Source organism: Ammodytes marinus (assembly GCF_949987685.1).
Source record: "Ammodytes marinus genome assembly, chromosome: 8".
Taxonomy (NCBI): domain Eukaryota; kingdom Metazoa; phylum Chordata; class Actinopteri; order Uranoscopiformes; family Ammodytidae; genus Ammodytes; species Ammodytes marinus.
Genome location: NC_137212.1, coordinates 16,930,969 through 16,948,485, shown reverse-complemented (window position 1 = coordinate 16,948,485; position 17,517 = coordinate 16,930,969). Strand labels below are relative to the sequence as shown.

Below are 17,517 nucleotides of genomic sequence, written 5' to 3'. Positions count from 1 at the left end.
TAGCTGATTACTTCATGCACGCACCTTGCAGAAGTGACGCTCCTGCAGCGCGCTCACGACCAGACGTGACACGGTGACATCTCCCATTAATAAAACGGCATAACTCCCTGATTTTCAGATTTCTATTTTTAAATTCGACTTGAGCGCAAGTGGAAAACCGGTCAATGTGTCGACACATTCACATCCCTAATGCATATGGAGAAAGTGATAAACAATATCAACATTTCATATCATTAACTAAAAAGAAAAAAGAAATCTAAAGGTAACTTCAATACTGTATTATAATTATTGACTAAATGATGAAAAAAAGGTGTCTGCAGGGCCAGTGAAAATATACAAGGGGCCAGTAAAACTCGGATCTATTGGCCAAGCGGGCCAGTTGGGAAAAAAAGTTGCATTGAACCCAGAGTATATATGGAGTTCAATTATACAATGTTTTGAAATAAAGATGGCGTGTATTGTGTATCATATATAGTAAGAGTGTACCATTTAATTTGCAACTCAGTTCCTTGGTAGCACCTACTTACAGTAGAAATGACTTCTGATGGAAAACATTTGTATGAAAAACACTTTCATTAGCTAATCTTACTATTGTATTGTTTAACATTAACGCATATATTAAAAAAGATATTGCGTATAAAAAGTGGCTGGTAAAAAAGATGAGTGGCTGGTAGATTTTTAAATCTACCTGCCACAGTGGCTGGTAGGCAAAAAAGTTAATTTCCATCCCTGGTGTGTGTGTGCATGTGTATGTGTGTGTATATTCCAGGGTAGACTGGATCCAAGCTGTCCACAGATTCTTACAGGAACCCACCCACTCACATATCCCCAGTACCAGTAAAAGTGACTCACATTGAATGCTGGGAAAACGATACATTTAAGAAGTAATTTCCTGTTCAAATTGGGTCTGGATTGGGTCTTTTTAAAGACGTGGTCTTAGGTATCACATCCAGCGCCAAGTTACTGTTCATTTTGAACTCATTCCCTTGGCAAAAATAAGAATAAAAATAGAAAAGAAGAATGTCTAAAAAAACAAAAAACAGAACGTGTGCCAGAAACATGCTTTAAAAGCAGGCCCGCTGCTTTGAACCACAATTAACTGATACAAGCTTTATCCTTTTATAGACTGCACATTGTTTATAAGTTATTCCAAGCCCCTTTGTTGTTGGTGTAGCTGTTGGTATTCCGATGAGCTGCAGATGGCAGTAATCATCATAACCTTTTGTTCGTATCTGCTTCTTCTCACCAGTTTCTGTCCTTCTTTCCTTCCTTCTTCATCTCCTAGATGTGGACGAGTGCCAGGCAGTGCCTGGACTCTGTGCCGGGGGCAACTGCATCAACACCGTGGGATCTTACGAGTGCAAATGTCCCGCTGGTCACCGCCAAAGTGAAACCAGCCACAAGTGTGAAGGTGAGTGTCAATAGTGGATGCAACATAAATTGTATCAATCAAAATAAATAAATAAAAATTATATTGAGGACCAAATGTAAAATGGTGACCATATGAGAAATGCACGGCCATCAGATATGTGTAACCCTGTTCACTAATATTAGGATGGTTGGGTTTCTCATGTGAAAGAGCCAGTAGGGCATTGAAGTAAGCAGAGAGACACACATGTTCCCATTTTCTTAAACATCTGTTCTTGTGAACTGTTCTTCAACGAAACATTGATTTCCTGATGGCTTTGCAGAAGTTACTCATTCATCAGTTGCGCAAATGCTCATCATCTTTATGTTGTCTGATTCAAAACATTTATTGATATTCTGAAAAGAAAACCCATCCAATGTTAGCATTTGAAGCTACACACTTTATAATTAACTATGATAACAACTCATAACTAAAAACATGTTTTTATTGATTTAGTAATCATCAAAGGAGCATCAACATATTACCAAAGCAGAGCATTATACATCAACTGTGTAAATGCAAAGTACTCAAGTTAGCTAATTTATATTATACTAACTATTCCAAGAGATGTGGAACTTAAATGAGATTTCCTTTAGTTTAATAGTGAGCCAGTCATTGAGCGTGCACTTAAAGATTATTCTGGCTATGCTGGGATCTGTTGACAAATCTCTACGGTCGTTTAAAAGGTGACGACATGTTCCGAGTTAAAGAAGTGCGGGTGTGTGCACAAAGACACACATGCGAGCATGGAATCACTCCTGCAAAAAAAGCGCATACTCAGATGGATTCACATTATAATGTGTTGATTGGTCGGAATTTAAACAATGCCCTAGCTAAACAGTCTGATAGTTAGTCAGGAAGTGTCTGTTGGACTTGGCCGGTGTGTTTCTTAGTCTTCTGGGAGGATTACTGAAAGCTCTTGTAAACTGTTCCAGACGGATGACATCTAGTCTACTGAAAAACAGGACCAAGGTTGAACTGGCTATCGTATAGTGTATCAGTGAATGAATCATTATCTCAATTCTACTTTTATTACCGTGTAGCATGCACGAGACACGGCAGGAATACAACTGCTTATGTTTCGTGGAAAACTAGCGTCTCCACCTTCAGATTCATGAGAAGCAATTACCCCGAAAACACACACACACACAAGTGAAGTATGTCGCAGTGAATGGAGGGGAAAACAGGGAGGATGACTTCATTCATTTCACAAGAGTTTTGGGCGAACGCCACCAACGCTTCAGCGCTTACAGTAGGGGGAGAGAGAGATGCTGAGCGCTACTCAAAGAGATTTGGGTGTGGATGTTTTAGCCACATTCCAGCTGGTACCATATACAGCACAGATTATACTATAGACTCAAGGACACTCTGAGACATATTTAAAGTCCTGTGACCTTTCTTCAACGTACAACCCTCTGTGTGTGAAATGTTTCTTGCGATGTTACTTTGCTTTATAATGGTCTGAAACTGGCCATTGATGATTATGTGGTGATTGATGAGCTAGATGTAAAGAGAGGGACTAAACAGCTGGTCCGCAGCCTGAGGGTTTTTTGGGGGGTGTGAGAGATTTGTACCTTAGATTACAAACACTCTGTATCTTTAAAATGTATGTACAGTGTTTGTCCAAGCTTTATTCAGCAAAGATGACCAGAGCTGCAACTACAGTAATGATGCTTTCATCTTTTTTGAGCTAGTATCCAATTAATCGTATAATCTATAAAATGTTAAGGAAAAGTGAAAAAATTTCCACCACAGCTTTCAATAATCAGTGATAAGAACTGAAGATCTCTTGTTGTCAGCAATACAATGGAAACCGGTTAAAAGCAGTCAATCCTCACATTGCACAGTACAGTATGTGATGGAACCAGAAGAAGTTGATGAACTAAGAGAATGTGTTAAACAGCACAATGCAACTGTTTATTGCAACTTTTATTGATTAAGAAATGCTCCAGGTCGAACGTAAAATGTGATGCAATGCATGCGGTATAAATTTTTTTTTGGTGTTGTCATATCTGGAATCAATAATACAAATCCCTAAGGTTGGCCCATGCAGAGGGAGAAGAGAAAGAGCTCAGTGTTTGTGGAGCTCGTAACAAAAACACAAAAGAGCAGTTGTGTGACGTATATCTCAAATCATGCATCGGCAGGAAACCCGTGTTTAGTGAAATCTCCCAAACAATCAGACCAGTTCCTCGGGGGAAGTTTTTTTTTTTTTAAATGTAGCTAATGCACAAGCAGCCTCACTCACTGAGAGCTTTCACAGGGAAATGAGTGAGGTTTTGGAGCAGTTAAGGTGAACTGCAGTTAAGATGTCAGGGGTGTCTAATCGTTTTGGGCAAGACAAGGCACCTAGTTTTTATGGCCTGTTTTTAGCTCAGACCATGCTTAGCAGTCCCCCCCCCCTTCCTTCTGTTTCGGCTCTTTCTGCTTCTCCTTCCATAAATACGGTCTTTTGGCTTAAAACCAGCTGTTAGTGCTGAACAAAGAAACACTTACGGCATCTGGGAGACTTTCTCATTACACACACACGGACCTCCCCGTTGTAGCTGACGCCGGCAGTTTCTCACAAACACTCACAGTTTCGCACGTCAGCGTTTAGATTAAGTGAACCGTTGGAAACTAGGCCGGTCACAAGACGTACTTCATCGAAAGATTTTCACATATTAATGAGTTCAGTTGATATGTACTGTACATACAGTTGCACATGGAAGATTTGAATGCTCAGTCGTAGACATTTACTCAGTTGACCCGCATTACCCTTTTCACATACACACACACACACACACAGTCAGTCCCACAGCGCTACGTCTGTGTGGAGCGTCATGTCTGGTGTGCTCTTGTTGCTGCTGACACAAGGTTTATTTGGCAGGGGCTTCTATAGGCTCACCTAGGCCTTGTGCTGCTGCTTGCTGTCAGACAGGGAGTCAGCAGGGGAAGGGCTGCCTCTCAGTTTCCCACACCAGGCGTTCCTATTCACACTGAGACACATACACAGAGAAAGACACACATGGATTGAAGCTATAGGCGCTTTTTTGCTCCTAGAAATAAAAACACTAACACACACTCCACTTCTCTAACCAAACAAGTAGGGCACGTGCACGCAAGCATTCCCCCCACACACCAGGTGTGCACTAATGCTGTAATTATGCCCCACAGTGGTGCAGTAATTACATACGCATATAAATAAGCATGACACTTCATAAAAAACTCAATACCTTCTGGAACCTCACTTTGGGTTCCCTCCGTCATGGAGCAATGGGGCCCCCTCTCCCTCGAATAACACAACTTAATGCCATCATCAAGCAGTGTACCACACCGAGGTGGGCCCTGTCAAGCGGTGTGCTCAGGTACATCCAGACAGCCTGCACAAGTCTGAATCGAACCGCGGCACGTTTAAAATGGGTCAGCTCATTCATTAACCTGGGGGAGTTTTCTTGCTTTCGGAGTCTCGATTTCTTTCAATTTAGTGTTAATATAAAGAGTGAAAGCAATTTTGGATAACACCTCTAACCATCAAAATGCTAAGCGGTGTACACATGTGTTTTGCCTAATACATGGTGACTGGAATCATTTGTTCCCCTAAATTAGATTTTGTCCACATCTGGGTTCCTCATCAGTTTTCTAACGTGTTATGGTATTGTGCAACAAGTTGTGCATGTTGCAAAACAAATGTTGGATGTTGCTTAGCCACAAGTAGCAGGTCAAACATGTGGGTAAAGTCTAAAATGAGCTAGATGATCAGTAGATATTGGATCAAAGACCAAATGAAGAAGACTACGAATGTCACTAAGGACAAATTTCGGCAATAACCCACCATACCTTTTAGTTACGTATATTTCTCTTTTTTTGTTTTATGTCATTTGAAAGGTTAACCTAAAACATAATACGTGTGTTATATTTGATCATTGGTTGCACTAATAGGAGTCATGCATTGGTACGTTCTGTTCTTCTCTCACTGAGCTGTACAATGCAGACTAGTGGATGGATTTACATGTCATGGCTCACAAGCTTGACTTTTAGCCTGAACAGAACACACCAGAAGTGAGGTCATTCCTCTTTGGTAAACTGCAGATCCATTTGCTTTGCTACATCATTTTCCCACAGGGAGAAACTGTTGCTCGCATGCAAAAAACTTCGCAGCGTGCTTCTGCATGTACTCGACAGATGTCTCCAGTGATGTGGTGAACTGAGGACGTCTAAATGATGTAACTGTATGTGTGTGTGTGTGTGTGTGTGTGTGTTTCAGATATCGATGAATGTAGCACCATTCCCGGTGTGTGTGATGGAGGAGAATGCACCAACACTGCTGGTAGCTACGTCTGCACCTGTCCACGGGGCTACATCTCCAGCACAGACGGCTCCAGATGTGTGGGTGAGTCTCAACACACATACAAATACTATCCCTACATCCATACTCTAATTTGAACATTTCCTTACCTCCTGGCTTACTTAAAAAAAACACATCTGGCTGGTAACTTCCATCTCTCCATCACTACTTCCTGTAAGTGGTGTTCTGATGAGTCAAGCTGGCCTGCAGACCTGAGGTCTCCATGTGCAGAGTAGACAAACACACTTGCACGCACTATTTGGCCTTGACAGCATTAATCTACTGTATTGTGAGTGCCCCTCTGACTCACAGGCATATGCGCATACACACACACACACACGCCGACACACATGCAGTGCACACTTCACCAACATATCCCATGAAACGAAACCAGGTGGCCATGTATTCCTGCCATCCCCGCTCTTCGTGCTACACAGTGAAACGCAACCGCGCATTTTAACATATTACTTCGCCCCAAAACTGATGGGCTCAGGGTCTGTCTTGTTTCACCCAATCAGCATCACAGGCCCAGCCCAACTCCCTTCTAATAAAAGTTCCTGTAGCAATAACCTCTGGATTGCTGGAATTGTTTCCTCCCCAGTTCCTTCTTTCACTATGAATTGTATCCCTGCGGTTTTTATCTCAACCAATCCAACCATCTGCGAAGAAGAATGCGCTTCTCTTTTTTTTTTTTTTTTAGAAAAACTTAGAGAGAAAATGGGTGGAAAATACCAAGAAGAAAAATTCCCAGAGTCTCACATGTGCCCACACGTGCTTGTGCATAAGCAATGGGTAGGGGCTGATTTCACAGGTAGTGTGTGAGCTTTCTTGTCCGGTGTTTGAATGTTAAGCTTCTGTGTAATAGGCACATGGGGTTTTTTAGGGGAGAACATACTGTATATAGGAAAAGAGGAAAAGAAAAGATCACACCGCTGATCTCAGCACAAAGGAACCATTACACTCTGTTTAAGCCAAATTGTGGACACCTCAATATGACACCGATATGTTATTGTTAAACATCTCTTTTTAAAAATCACCTGCATCAAAATGATTCTGTAGAACTCTTTTGTGATGTTAGAAAATGGTATACGTAAGAAGAGTAAAGAAGAAAGGAGTTTAAAGATCAGGATCTGTAATTGGAGAGTACATACCCAGTCAACAGTCAACAGCATATGGAGGATCAAGGACGGCTTGTGTTAGGGTTAGGGGTAGGGTTAGGGTAGGACAATCAGGATAATTAGAAATAAAGGGCTATAGTTGGCAGCCTGTTGAGAGTGTGCAGGAGTTATCGTGGCAGAATGCTTCAATCACCTGAACCCATACGTTCTCCATCTGTCTTCTTTTTATGCTTGCCCAAAGGTATTTTTTTACTCCGCTTTCCACTATCATCCCATTGATCTTCTTTGCCCACGAAGAAATATGTAGCTCTCTCTCTCTCTCTCTCTCTCTCTCTCTCTCTCTCTCGTCTGAGTGTGGATCAAACCGAGGGTTATTCTATCCGCTCATACAGTGCAGTTATGTACAATAGAGATTCCGTTTTATCTCCGGAACTTTGGCACGTTTCCATCTCCGTTTTGGAATCTTTTTCATCCTGTTCCGTTGCGTCTGGCTGTCGTGTTTTCCTTTATTTTTTGAACTGGCTATCTCCTACTAACTGAGGCCTTCTCGCCCTCGCGTCCTCCTTATCTATCTCTACGTTTCCTCTCGGAGAGTTGCTCAGTTTGCTCATCTGCAGCAAGCCGAAGGGGAAAACAAGAGAAACAAGGCAGACATCAAAATAAAACAGGTGCCAGACACAACCCTCATATATCCTTCCTCCGTTCTCTGTGCCATTTGCAAAACGGACTGTGGGAGGAGACTGAGGCAATAGATAAAGTAAACCCAAACAAAACCCTGACTAGACTATAATAGGAGGTCCCGGTCCAATTCATCTTTTGGATATTCCAGAAGCGGCGATTCACAGACAGAATTAGACACAGATCTGGGCTTGGTATAAGAGAGATATCATAAACTCTGCGGCTTGTTTCCACTTCACGATGTGACTGAAACGCTTTGATTAGATTTCACACTGTGTCTGATCTCTTTGCCTTTTTTTGTGGTAGGAACTTAAAGCGATTAAAAGGGAGTAAGTTGCTTTTTATAGGGCGTATGTTTTAGAAGTGTGATGTACCGATCTGTTAAAGGGGGCTATACTGTGTGGGTGTAGGTCCAGTAGTAGTACAGGCCCTTTGAGGCATGTACTGTACTGTGGTGAAGTAGGCCAGGGGGAGCTGTTTGGGGTGTGTATGTGTGTGTGTGTGTGTGTGTGTGTGTGTGTGTGTGTGTGTGTGTGTGTGTGTGTGTGTGTGTGTGTGTGTGTGTGTGTGTGTGTGTGTGACAGTAATCGGACCCTAATGCCCTGTCACACGGTGGAATCTTGGAGACAAAAAAAAGAAGACCTGTCCAGTCAGTCAGTCTGTAAAAACACCTCCTCAAATGAAAGCATATGCTTGTGTAGTGGAGCAACACTAGCGAGCAAACCGCGGTCTGGATCCAATTTAAGTCATCCTCGTCCTCATCAGCAAACCCCCCCAACATACACACACACAGCTCCGGCCTCCAGCTCTGTCAGTCCTATGGGACGTCTTTTTAGTTTGCGTTTGTGTATGTGTACATGTATGTACATGTTGTGTGTGTGTGTGTATCTGTGTGTGAATGTAAAACTGTGTGTGATTACATGTGAGTGTGTGTGTGTGTGTGTGCGTGGGTGCGTCTGTGCGTGCGTGTATGCGTGTGTGTGTGTGCGTGTGTGTGCGGGTGTGCTGTACTGTATGTGCTCCCAGACACAGCCCCTCATGTTCAGTCTAATTGGCAAGAATTGCTCCACATGGAACTGATTAATTCCAGACTGCTGGCTCATTAGTGAGTTAATCGACTTGTCCCCCCCCCCCCCTCCCAACCGCGCTCTGCTTCATTCTGCCTCCCCCTTCTTTTCTTCTGTATATGCACTTCCAATTCTCATTTTTCTTTCACATATCCTGTTCCCTTTTTTTAAATAACACATGCACTTTCTCTCCCTCTCACGCTGCCCTCTTCCCTTTCTTTGGTATTTTTCCTGAAATACCCAGAATCCCTCATGTCTTCCTCTCCATTTTACTCCTCACACACGCTCTTTGAACCGCAGCCCCCTTCCCCTGCTCCATTGACCCTGACCTCGAAAAACTGTAACAAATAAGACCCCCCTTTTGGAGGCCCTTCAGATTCCTGCAGTTCTGTCGAGACCACAGGCAACCTTTCCCACTGTGGGCCCATAAAGAAGCTTCCCTCCCCAGCCACCATTGAAAGGCCAGACCCGTCACCTTTCACCACTGATAATTCGGTGTCAGTGAAGTACAGAAGTACTTTTTTTTACCTGAACACCAGGCTGAAAAGCAGTGTTTCGCTGCCCTCTGTGGTTCAACGTTCCAAGTCGCAGAGGCTCATTACCCACCACCACTGATTGTTTGGACCTGCAACTACCTACAAGTGAAGTCATGGCTCACAACGACACACACTGTAGTACGTACGGTGCTACATCACTACAGCAGGATGAAGGCTTAAACCACTGGAGCTTCTCTTCATTTTTTGGAAATAAGATTTCCAATCCAAATGACTCATTCTCTTGTGTGTTTATTAAATTAATAATGCATGATTTACCCAACGACTCCATACACGCAATTGTTTTTAAATTTAACACTTTAACATGCTGATTTTGTGTTATGTGTGTCGTACCTCATTCGACCATCATCCCTAACTGTTATCAAATTATTGTGTTGGCAGAACAGTAAGAACATTTTTCACAAAATGTAAATTCATCAGAACCAATTCCTCAAAAAAAGGAACGGATGTTTGCCAGCTCTGTATATGATTGCCCAAACAGTAGAACGTGTACATCTTTAATGAATTAATTCAACTGTTTCAGCCTTAATGTTAACCGATACCAACCCAATACATTTTTTTAACATAAAACACCTTTGTTGCTGCTGCCTGCTCAGTTGTCGTCTCCTCTCCCTTCAGATCAGCGTGTGGGCACCTGTTTCTCGGCCCTGGCTAACGGCCGCTGTGCCGCGGAGCAGGGTGGTCAGTACACCAAGATGCAGTGTTGCTGCGACACTGGACGCTGCTGGGCTTTGGGACAGATCCCTGAGATGTGCCCTGTAAGGGGGTCTGGTGAGTGCAACACCAAAAAAAAAGTACCATTCACACACATACAGGGTGGCCCCAAAAGCAAAATCCCATGTTTCAGTTGTCGTCAACCACACATTGTTCCAACAACATCTGCACTAGCTGATCCCAAACAAAGTGATGGATATGCCCTTGAAGTAAGTACAGCGCATCCATCAACCTTCTTCATCTGCTGACAAAAAAAACTGGCAGGCTTACACAAAAGATGTCTATGATTTTTTGGCATTAGGCACAGGCAGTAAATAAAGCCATGACAGAGTTAACGTTGCGCCGGCCAAATGAGTTTTAATGTTAAAATAAACAAGACTGCCACAGACAGAGAAAGTTTTTTTTTGGAGGATTTGTGCGCGACATAGGGGAGAGATCATTCCGTCAAACTGATGATGAGCATGACATGAAGAGACCAAGCCGGGCTGAGAAAGATGGAAAACAATTTAGAAAATGTGGAAGCCTGAGATCCACATCTTATCTCTTACTAATATTATTTTACTGGAACCTGCAAAATACGATATGTGTGTGTTTGATTTATTCTGAAAATACAAAAATACATCCATTGCAGTAGCTGCATACAGACAGATGTTGAGTAACTGCACGCCATAGCAAATTGTAGAGTAGATCATTATGCACGCACATTTGTTTTTACCGCTTCGGTCAAAGCCTATCTGAAACTGAAACCAATAAAACTTCATCACTCGTACAAAAGTAAATCAAAATCTACTGCGAAGTGCAATGACATTTGTGAGTCCCTCCAAATACAGGAAACAGTATACTGTAGGTTTCAATTGTATACACTGTATGACTTTTGAGTGGTGGGGGTGATCCTAAGTACTTGTGAGTGCCATTTACTGCGATAAAGTGCGTTTACTGACTTTCTCCCTGTGTTTTTCCGTTTCTCTTGTAGACGAGTTCAGGCGTCTGTGCATTGTGGGCGTTCCCCAAGGACACGGCCTCCCTCAAATCTACCCCAACGGACACCCCAACAACGGCAACGGGTACAACAACGGATACAAGTTCCCCAGTGTTCCCAATGGCAACGGTTACGGAGGCAATGGAGGAGGACACTTCGGAGGCAACGGAGGCAGCTTTGGAAACAACGGAGGAGGCGGCTTTGGAGGCAACGGAGGAGGGCCCCTGACCCACCAACATAGTATAGGTGAGTCACTCTGTGGGATTAGATTAAAGGGCTCATTTCCAGAGTTCGGAAAAAGGAATCAGGCTACATTGTATTGTATTGTATGTGTTTGCCTGCTGTGTTTTTTGTAAAAAAAAAAAAATGTGTCGGTTTTGTATTCTCAGGCACCGTTTCCGTGAACAACACTGTTGACGTGTGCAGACATTTCACCAACCTTTGTCTGAACGGACGCTGCATTCCCACACCCCCGAGTTACCGTTGCGAGTGCAACATGGGCTACAAGCAGGACGTTCGCGGGGAGTGTATTGGTAAGAAACCTGTTTACACACATGCTGTATACTGTATAAGTCTATGGGCAGTGTCATTGGGTCACCTCTCAATGACCTGCCTGAGCCATGTGGGCAGATACAGTGACTATGTGTGACAGTCGGACAAGGTAATATCATGCACTGCACTGCCATCTTCTGCCGGTTTAAGGTACTCAATACTTGTGGGTTGATGCTTGCCAGTTCTTTGATATGTATATCAATTCCCTCTGACAGTCAGGCTAGGTCATGGTTCCCTGTTTGCTTTACCCTCTTCTCCCCAGATACGGATGAGTGTGTGAGCAATCCATGTATCAATGGCGATTGCATCAACACACCTGGTTCGCACCACTGCAAGTGCCACGAGGGCTACCAGGGAACCCCTACCAAACAGGCCTGCAATGGTATGTCTGACTGTGCTGCCTAAATATATTACTGCACTAAATTCCTGCAGATGTTTCTCATATAATTCTTGTACTCATGTATGACTGGAGTAGTTCACACATTTCCCTAAATATACAGTGACACAAATTAGTACAGTATGAGTGGTGGTTAGAATACAAAAAAAGAGTCATGCATCCTCCCTCTTCATTCCTTCCTTAGATATCGATGAGTGTATTGTGAATGGAGTGATGTGTCGCAACGGCCGCTGTGTCAACACTGAGGGAAGCTTTCAGTGTATCTGCAACGCTGGCTTTGAGCTCACTCCCGATGGAAAAAACTGCATTGGTAAGGAGACAAACCAGTAACAGGTAGAACTTCATGGTAAATCTCACTTTCATAAACTTGACCCGAATTCTCCTCACCTCTCCCCCTGCAGATCATGACGAGTGCGCCACCACCAACATGTGTCTCAATGGCATGTGTATCAATGAGGACGGCAGCTTCAAGTGCATCTGCAAGCCCGGCTTTGCTTTAGCATCCAATGGACGCTACTGCACTGGTATGAATGATTTATAGAGTCCAAACAGAGGAGTCTTAGGCCAAACAGCATGAAGGTTTACTTCAAAACAGTGTTGACAGATTAAGTGTATTGTGAATTCGTGCAAGTCCCAATTTTGAACCCATGTTGTGCACAGTTTTGCTTTGGGAGTCAGGCTCTGTGAAACATCCCCAAAGTACTATAATGCACAATCCAGAAATAGATAGATAGATGCACTTATAAGCGTCCTTTGAGAGACTTTGTCTGGAAGCTTCAAGAATTCCTGACGTTCCATTGCAGTCACACCACAAGACAGACAGCACAGATGCACTTTCCAAAATACACATATTAATGTAAAACCTGCTAACTCCCCACCTTACTCCACATCAAGCTATCTCTGATTTCTTTGGAATATTTTCATAATTTTATGTCATGTTTCTACAAGTGTTATAATGTTAGAAGGCAGAAGGATATTAACAGGTGGAAAAAATTCCAAATGCTCATATACTGAAGCCGCCCCGTGACACAAACATTATGTGCTCTTTCGTCATCAGACATTGACGAGTGTCAGACCCCTGGCATTTGTATGAATGGCCGCTGCATCAACTCTGAGGGCTCGTTCCGCTGCGAGTGCCCTCCAGGCCTGGCCATTGACGTGGACGGTAGAGTGTGTGTGGACACGCACATGAGGACCACCTGCTACGGCGCCATCAAGATGGGCACATGCTCGCGGCCCTTCCCCGGAGCAGTGACCAAGTCTGAGTGCTGCTGTGCCAATCCTGAACACGGCTTTGGAGAGCCTTGCAATCCTTGCCCCTCCAGAAACTCAGGTGAATACTTTGGTGTTGTGCTCTTATTTATTTTCTTGAAAATGATGTAACCATTTGGTTAAAGTTACAACAAAAAAACATGAATATCTTCTTCAACTAATGTTTTTTTCTTTTCTTATCATGTATCTTTCAGCTGAGTTCCAAGCTGTTTGCAGCAGTGGTATTGGCATAACAGCTGATGGCAGAGGTAAGGAGGTTTGATCATGAATGTAAAAGTTCCCACAGTGCTTTTTAGAAAGACTCATATGATCACTAGGAATGTACATAATAACCCAACGTCCTCTCCTAGACATCAACGAGTGTGCCCTGGACCCGGACATTTGTCAGAACGGCATATGTGAGAACCTGAGAGGAAGCTACCGCTGCATCTGTAACATCGGCTACGAGTCGGACACCAGTGGCAAGAACTGTGTTGGTGAGTGGAAGGATCGTCTTCATGTTTTTTAATGACAGTTGGATTTAACGTTACATCCTGTTATTTCTTCTGTAAAAAAAAAGTCACATAGCTAGTTTGCACGATAGCCCTCTAATTAGAAATGTCTTAAACCTCACATTCCTGTTTTTCCATTTCCTTTCTAAACCCCCCTCCTCCCCCCCACCTCACCTCGGGCCTCCCCGCAGACATCAATGAGTGTCTGGTGAACCGTCTGCTTTGTGACAACGGTCTGTGCAGAAACACTCCCGGCTCCTACACCTGCTCCTGTCCTAAAGGATTTGTGTTCAAACCCGACTCAGAGACCTGCGAAGGTGAGCGCTCACGGGCCCACAGACACACACAAACACACTCATGTTGTTGTCCTTGCGGCATGTGTTTTTGTCATTCTCACCATGAATTTAAGGTCATTAAGGTTCCAGTAAACTGTGTGGCTCACGGAAAAAGAAGATGCACACATTGTGTATCTGTTTGCCAAATGGCGATGATGATACATTTGAGTCAGCCCTGACCTCAGGTGTGTGTTTGCACATGTTTTTCAGATATCAACGAATGCGACTCCAGTCCTTGCATCAATGGAGCGTGTCGCAACGTGGCCGGGTCCTTCAACTGCGAGTGCACACACGGCAGCAAGCTGGACTCCACCAACACCATCTGCGTGGGTAAGACATCCGTCCTCCCAAATGCCTGACACACATTAGGAGCGGCACCGCGGGCTCCTAGACGCAGCTTGTGTGAGCTAATGATTACACACTGAGACATGAGTGTCATTGGGAAGTAATTGGTTCAAGGGTCCTTTTTTTCTTCCTCCTCATCATTCTAATCGAGGTTTACTCTTCACTTTTGTGAATCAAACGCTGAGGTGGTTCATGTTTCCAGGAGCCATCCAGAGACATTATTGTCCTCAGATGTAAAGGGGGGGGGGGGGGGGTGATTTATTAGATAAATGCTTGCATGCATGGCCTTGGTTCACATGGAGATTGCTTTACTTCACAGAGATCCGCCACAGATTGAAAATGACATGTGGTATGCAGTACGACTCTCTGCTGAGGTTAACTATTCCACTTGTTTGGAGGTTTGTTACTTTGGGGAAATCACATGGAGAAAGCTACATGCTAATATAGAACACAGATGTTATTGTAACTCGAAAGGGAGAATGAGTCATTAAATAAATACATAATGCATGAGCGGGCTCTGTCAGAGGTCTACACATTCCTCTGGCTCGGTTCACTTCTGTTTCATGTTTCTAAAGCCCGTCACACCGCAGGGGGAAGAAAGGGAATGGGAATTGTGGCAATGCGTTTGGGTGGCCCTGTTGTTTTGGAGAAAAGGTGTCACTGTTTATGATTCTACACTTTTTCAGTTCATTAGCAATGCAATTGCATACGATTTACTCATAAAGCTTAATGGAAGTAGAGAGTTGAAAGTGACATGTTGATTGTTTTTGTGGTAAATTTGGTCTGCATCGTTAAAGTCACCCTGTGGAGATTTTGACATGTTGACCACAAGTGCTGCGGAGAAATGTTGGACGGATCTATATCTTATGCCCTGCTAGCACATTCACAATTTGAATGTTTCATGAAGAGGGAACTGCATTCTCTGTGTGTTTTTCTTTCCAGAAACATAGAATGTTGACTGTGTTAACAAGAAAAATAGGGTATCTACTGTATAATAAAGTCTTCTCTGCTGCTACTTGGGCTCCACAGACAGTATGAAGAGTACGTGCTGGCTGACGATACAAGACAACCGCTGTGAGGTCAACATCAATGGAGCCACCTTGAAGTCTGAGTGCTGCTCCACACTGGGAGCCGCCTGGGGGAGCCCCTGTGAACCCTGTGAGATCGGTCAGTTCACACACACAGACGCTGCTGATCTATTGTGCCTGTTTCAGTATTCAAGTCCTATAGACTTGAGGTCTTGGAATTGTAGAAAAGTCACAACAAATGTACTTAAATCAGTTGTTAACAACCAGATTGAACACTGAAAGTACTGCAATTATTAAGAAATAGCAGTGAAACCTTTTACTTTTCAGTAAAACAGGAAAAATACTGGTTTTACAGTAAGAACAAGCCCAGTTCAGACCAAAGATTCGCCTTGCAACGAGACGCAACTGTAACTGCTCGCAACGAGCTGGCCTGGACGTTCTAAAACTGGACCTTGCGATTTGACATGTTAAATCTTCTGCGATGGCTTGCAACGCGCTGCAACGAGCAGTTCACACTGCTGCGAGTTCTCCCCCGCGACGTTCTAAAACCGTCTCGTCGTTGCGAGGCGAATCTTTGGTCTGAACTGGGCTTCATCATTAATACATTGTTAATATATGATCTAAAGAATAAAGGAACAAATAATATGATTCTGCAGGTACTGAGGACATGGCTGAATAAGATGATATTGTGGACACCATAACTGGACCAATGTCTTTTTAATATTAAAGTCAATATTTCCTGATGTTTTGTTGTATATACGCTATATATAGTGCTCATGCATATAAATGTAGTTAGTACATCCCTCAATCTTCTTATGTCTCCCCAGACACCGCCTGCTCCCGAGGGTTTGCTCGTATGAAGGGCCTTGTGTGTGAAGGTAAGAACATTTGATAACTTAATGGACCTTGACTCCCTTCATTCAACATCGACGCCCATGAATTATTTTTGTCTCAGTGTCCTTGTGCCTTAATATCCCCCCTGTATATTTATATTTTTTTTTGTTAAAAAATGTGTGCAAGTGTAAGTGGTTGACCTTGTAATCGTGGTTTCTAAACATGTCCCTCTCCCTGCAGACATTAATGAGTGCGAGGTATTCCCTGGAGTGTGTACAAATGGCCGGTGTCTGAACACCCAGGGCTCGTTCCGCTGCGAGTGTGCTGAGGGCCTCACCTTGGACAGCACCGGGCGCACATGTGTTGGTAAGAAGGTCGCACAACAGCAATTTGTGAAATCAGACGTCACATCCGATGAAGCTGTTTCTGGTGTCACTGCTCTTTTAGGCCAAAACTCAGAGACAGAATTGACTCAGATTTTTTTATTTTTTTTGGTTTTAAACTATCTTCTCCAGATATGCGTAGCGAGCAGTGCTTCATGAAGTGGCACGAGGATGAGTGTGGCGAGCCACTGCCGGGGAGATACCGTGTGGACATGTGCTGTTGTTCAGTGGGATCTGCCTGGGGTATCGACTGTGAGGAGTGTCCCAAACCAGGCACAACTGAGTACAGAGCCATTTGTCCCAGAGGGCCCGGCTTCGCCAACAGGGGAGATATTCTGACTGGCAGGTCGTTCTACAAAGGTAACATGGACACTTTTTCCCAAGTACTTTGTGTCACCATGAGTATATACATTTGTTAAGAGAACCCTGTATGACCACTTCAGACTGTCATGCTAGAAAATAAAGTCTAATTTGCAGGGGAAATTTGTATATATATATATATATTAGTAGGTCATTCATGATCATTAAAAATGTATCTAATCTTAACGAGATTTGAATTAATGGTCTTTTTCCCCAGATGTAAACGAGTGTAAGGTGTTCAACGGTCTGTGTACTCATGGAAATTGCCGCAACACCATCGGCAGTTTCAAATGTCGCTGCAACAACGGTTTCGCTCTGACAGCAGAAGAGAGGAACTGCACAGGTAGGAGAGAGGAGCAGCAGCATGTGTTTAATGTGAATGGAACATTTAAGCAGTAAGAAGCAGTTAGTGAAAGTTCCCTTTTTTAATACATTTGTGTTTCAGACATTGATGAGTGCCGCATCTCTCCGGACTTGTGCGGTCACGGTGCCTGTGTCAACACGCCTGGCAGCTTTGAGTGTGAATGTTTGGAGGGCTACGAGAGCGGCTTCATGATGATGAAGAACTGCATGGGTACGTTGGGAAATATTCACAAAAATAACTTCAAATGATCGAATGTGAAATCTCTGTCGACTTTGGAAGATTGCCCGATCTTTTTTATTACTCACATGTTC

At 43.5% G+C, this 17,517-nt stretch overlaps 1 protein-coding gene across 1 annotated transcript in view; it reads left to right on the top strand.

Annotated features, from left to right (window-relative positions):
- The window catches only part of fbn2b (fibrillin 2b), a 68,531-nt gene that overhangs the window by 35,237 nt on the left and 15,777 nt on the right, over nucleotides 1–17,517 (top strand). Inside the window, 19 exon segments of the mRNA XM_080033112.1 lie at nucleotides 1,286–1,411; nucleotides 5,655–5,780; nucleotides 9,771–9,923; nucleotides 10,840–11,091; nucleotides 11,235–11,378; nucleotides 11,660–11,779; nucleotides 11,979–12,104; nucleotides 12,196–12,318; nucleotides 12,852–13,127; nucleotides 13,261–13,314; nucleotides 13,417–13,542; nucleotides 13,749–13,874; nucleotides 14,103–14,222; nucleotides 15,267–15,404; nucleotides 16,093–16,143; nucleotides 16,340–16,465; nucleotides 16,615–16,842; nucleotides 17,060–17,185; nucleotides 17,288–17,416. Of these exon segments, the coding sequence (XP_079889238.1) occupies nucleotides 1,286–1,411; nucleotides 5,655–5,780; nucleotides 9,771–9,923; nucleotides 10,840–11,091; nucleotides 11,235–11,378; nucleotides 11,660–11,779; nucleotides 11,979–12,104; nucleotides 12,196–12,318; nucleotides 12,852–13,127; nucleotides 13,261–13,314; nucleotides 13,417–13,542; nucleotides 13,749–13,874; nucleotides 14,103–14,222; nucleotides 15,267–15,404; nucleotides 16,093–16,143; nucleotides 16,340–16,465; nucleotides 16,615–16,842; nucleotides 17,060–17,185; nucleotides 17,288–17,416 (2,670 nt within the window).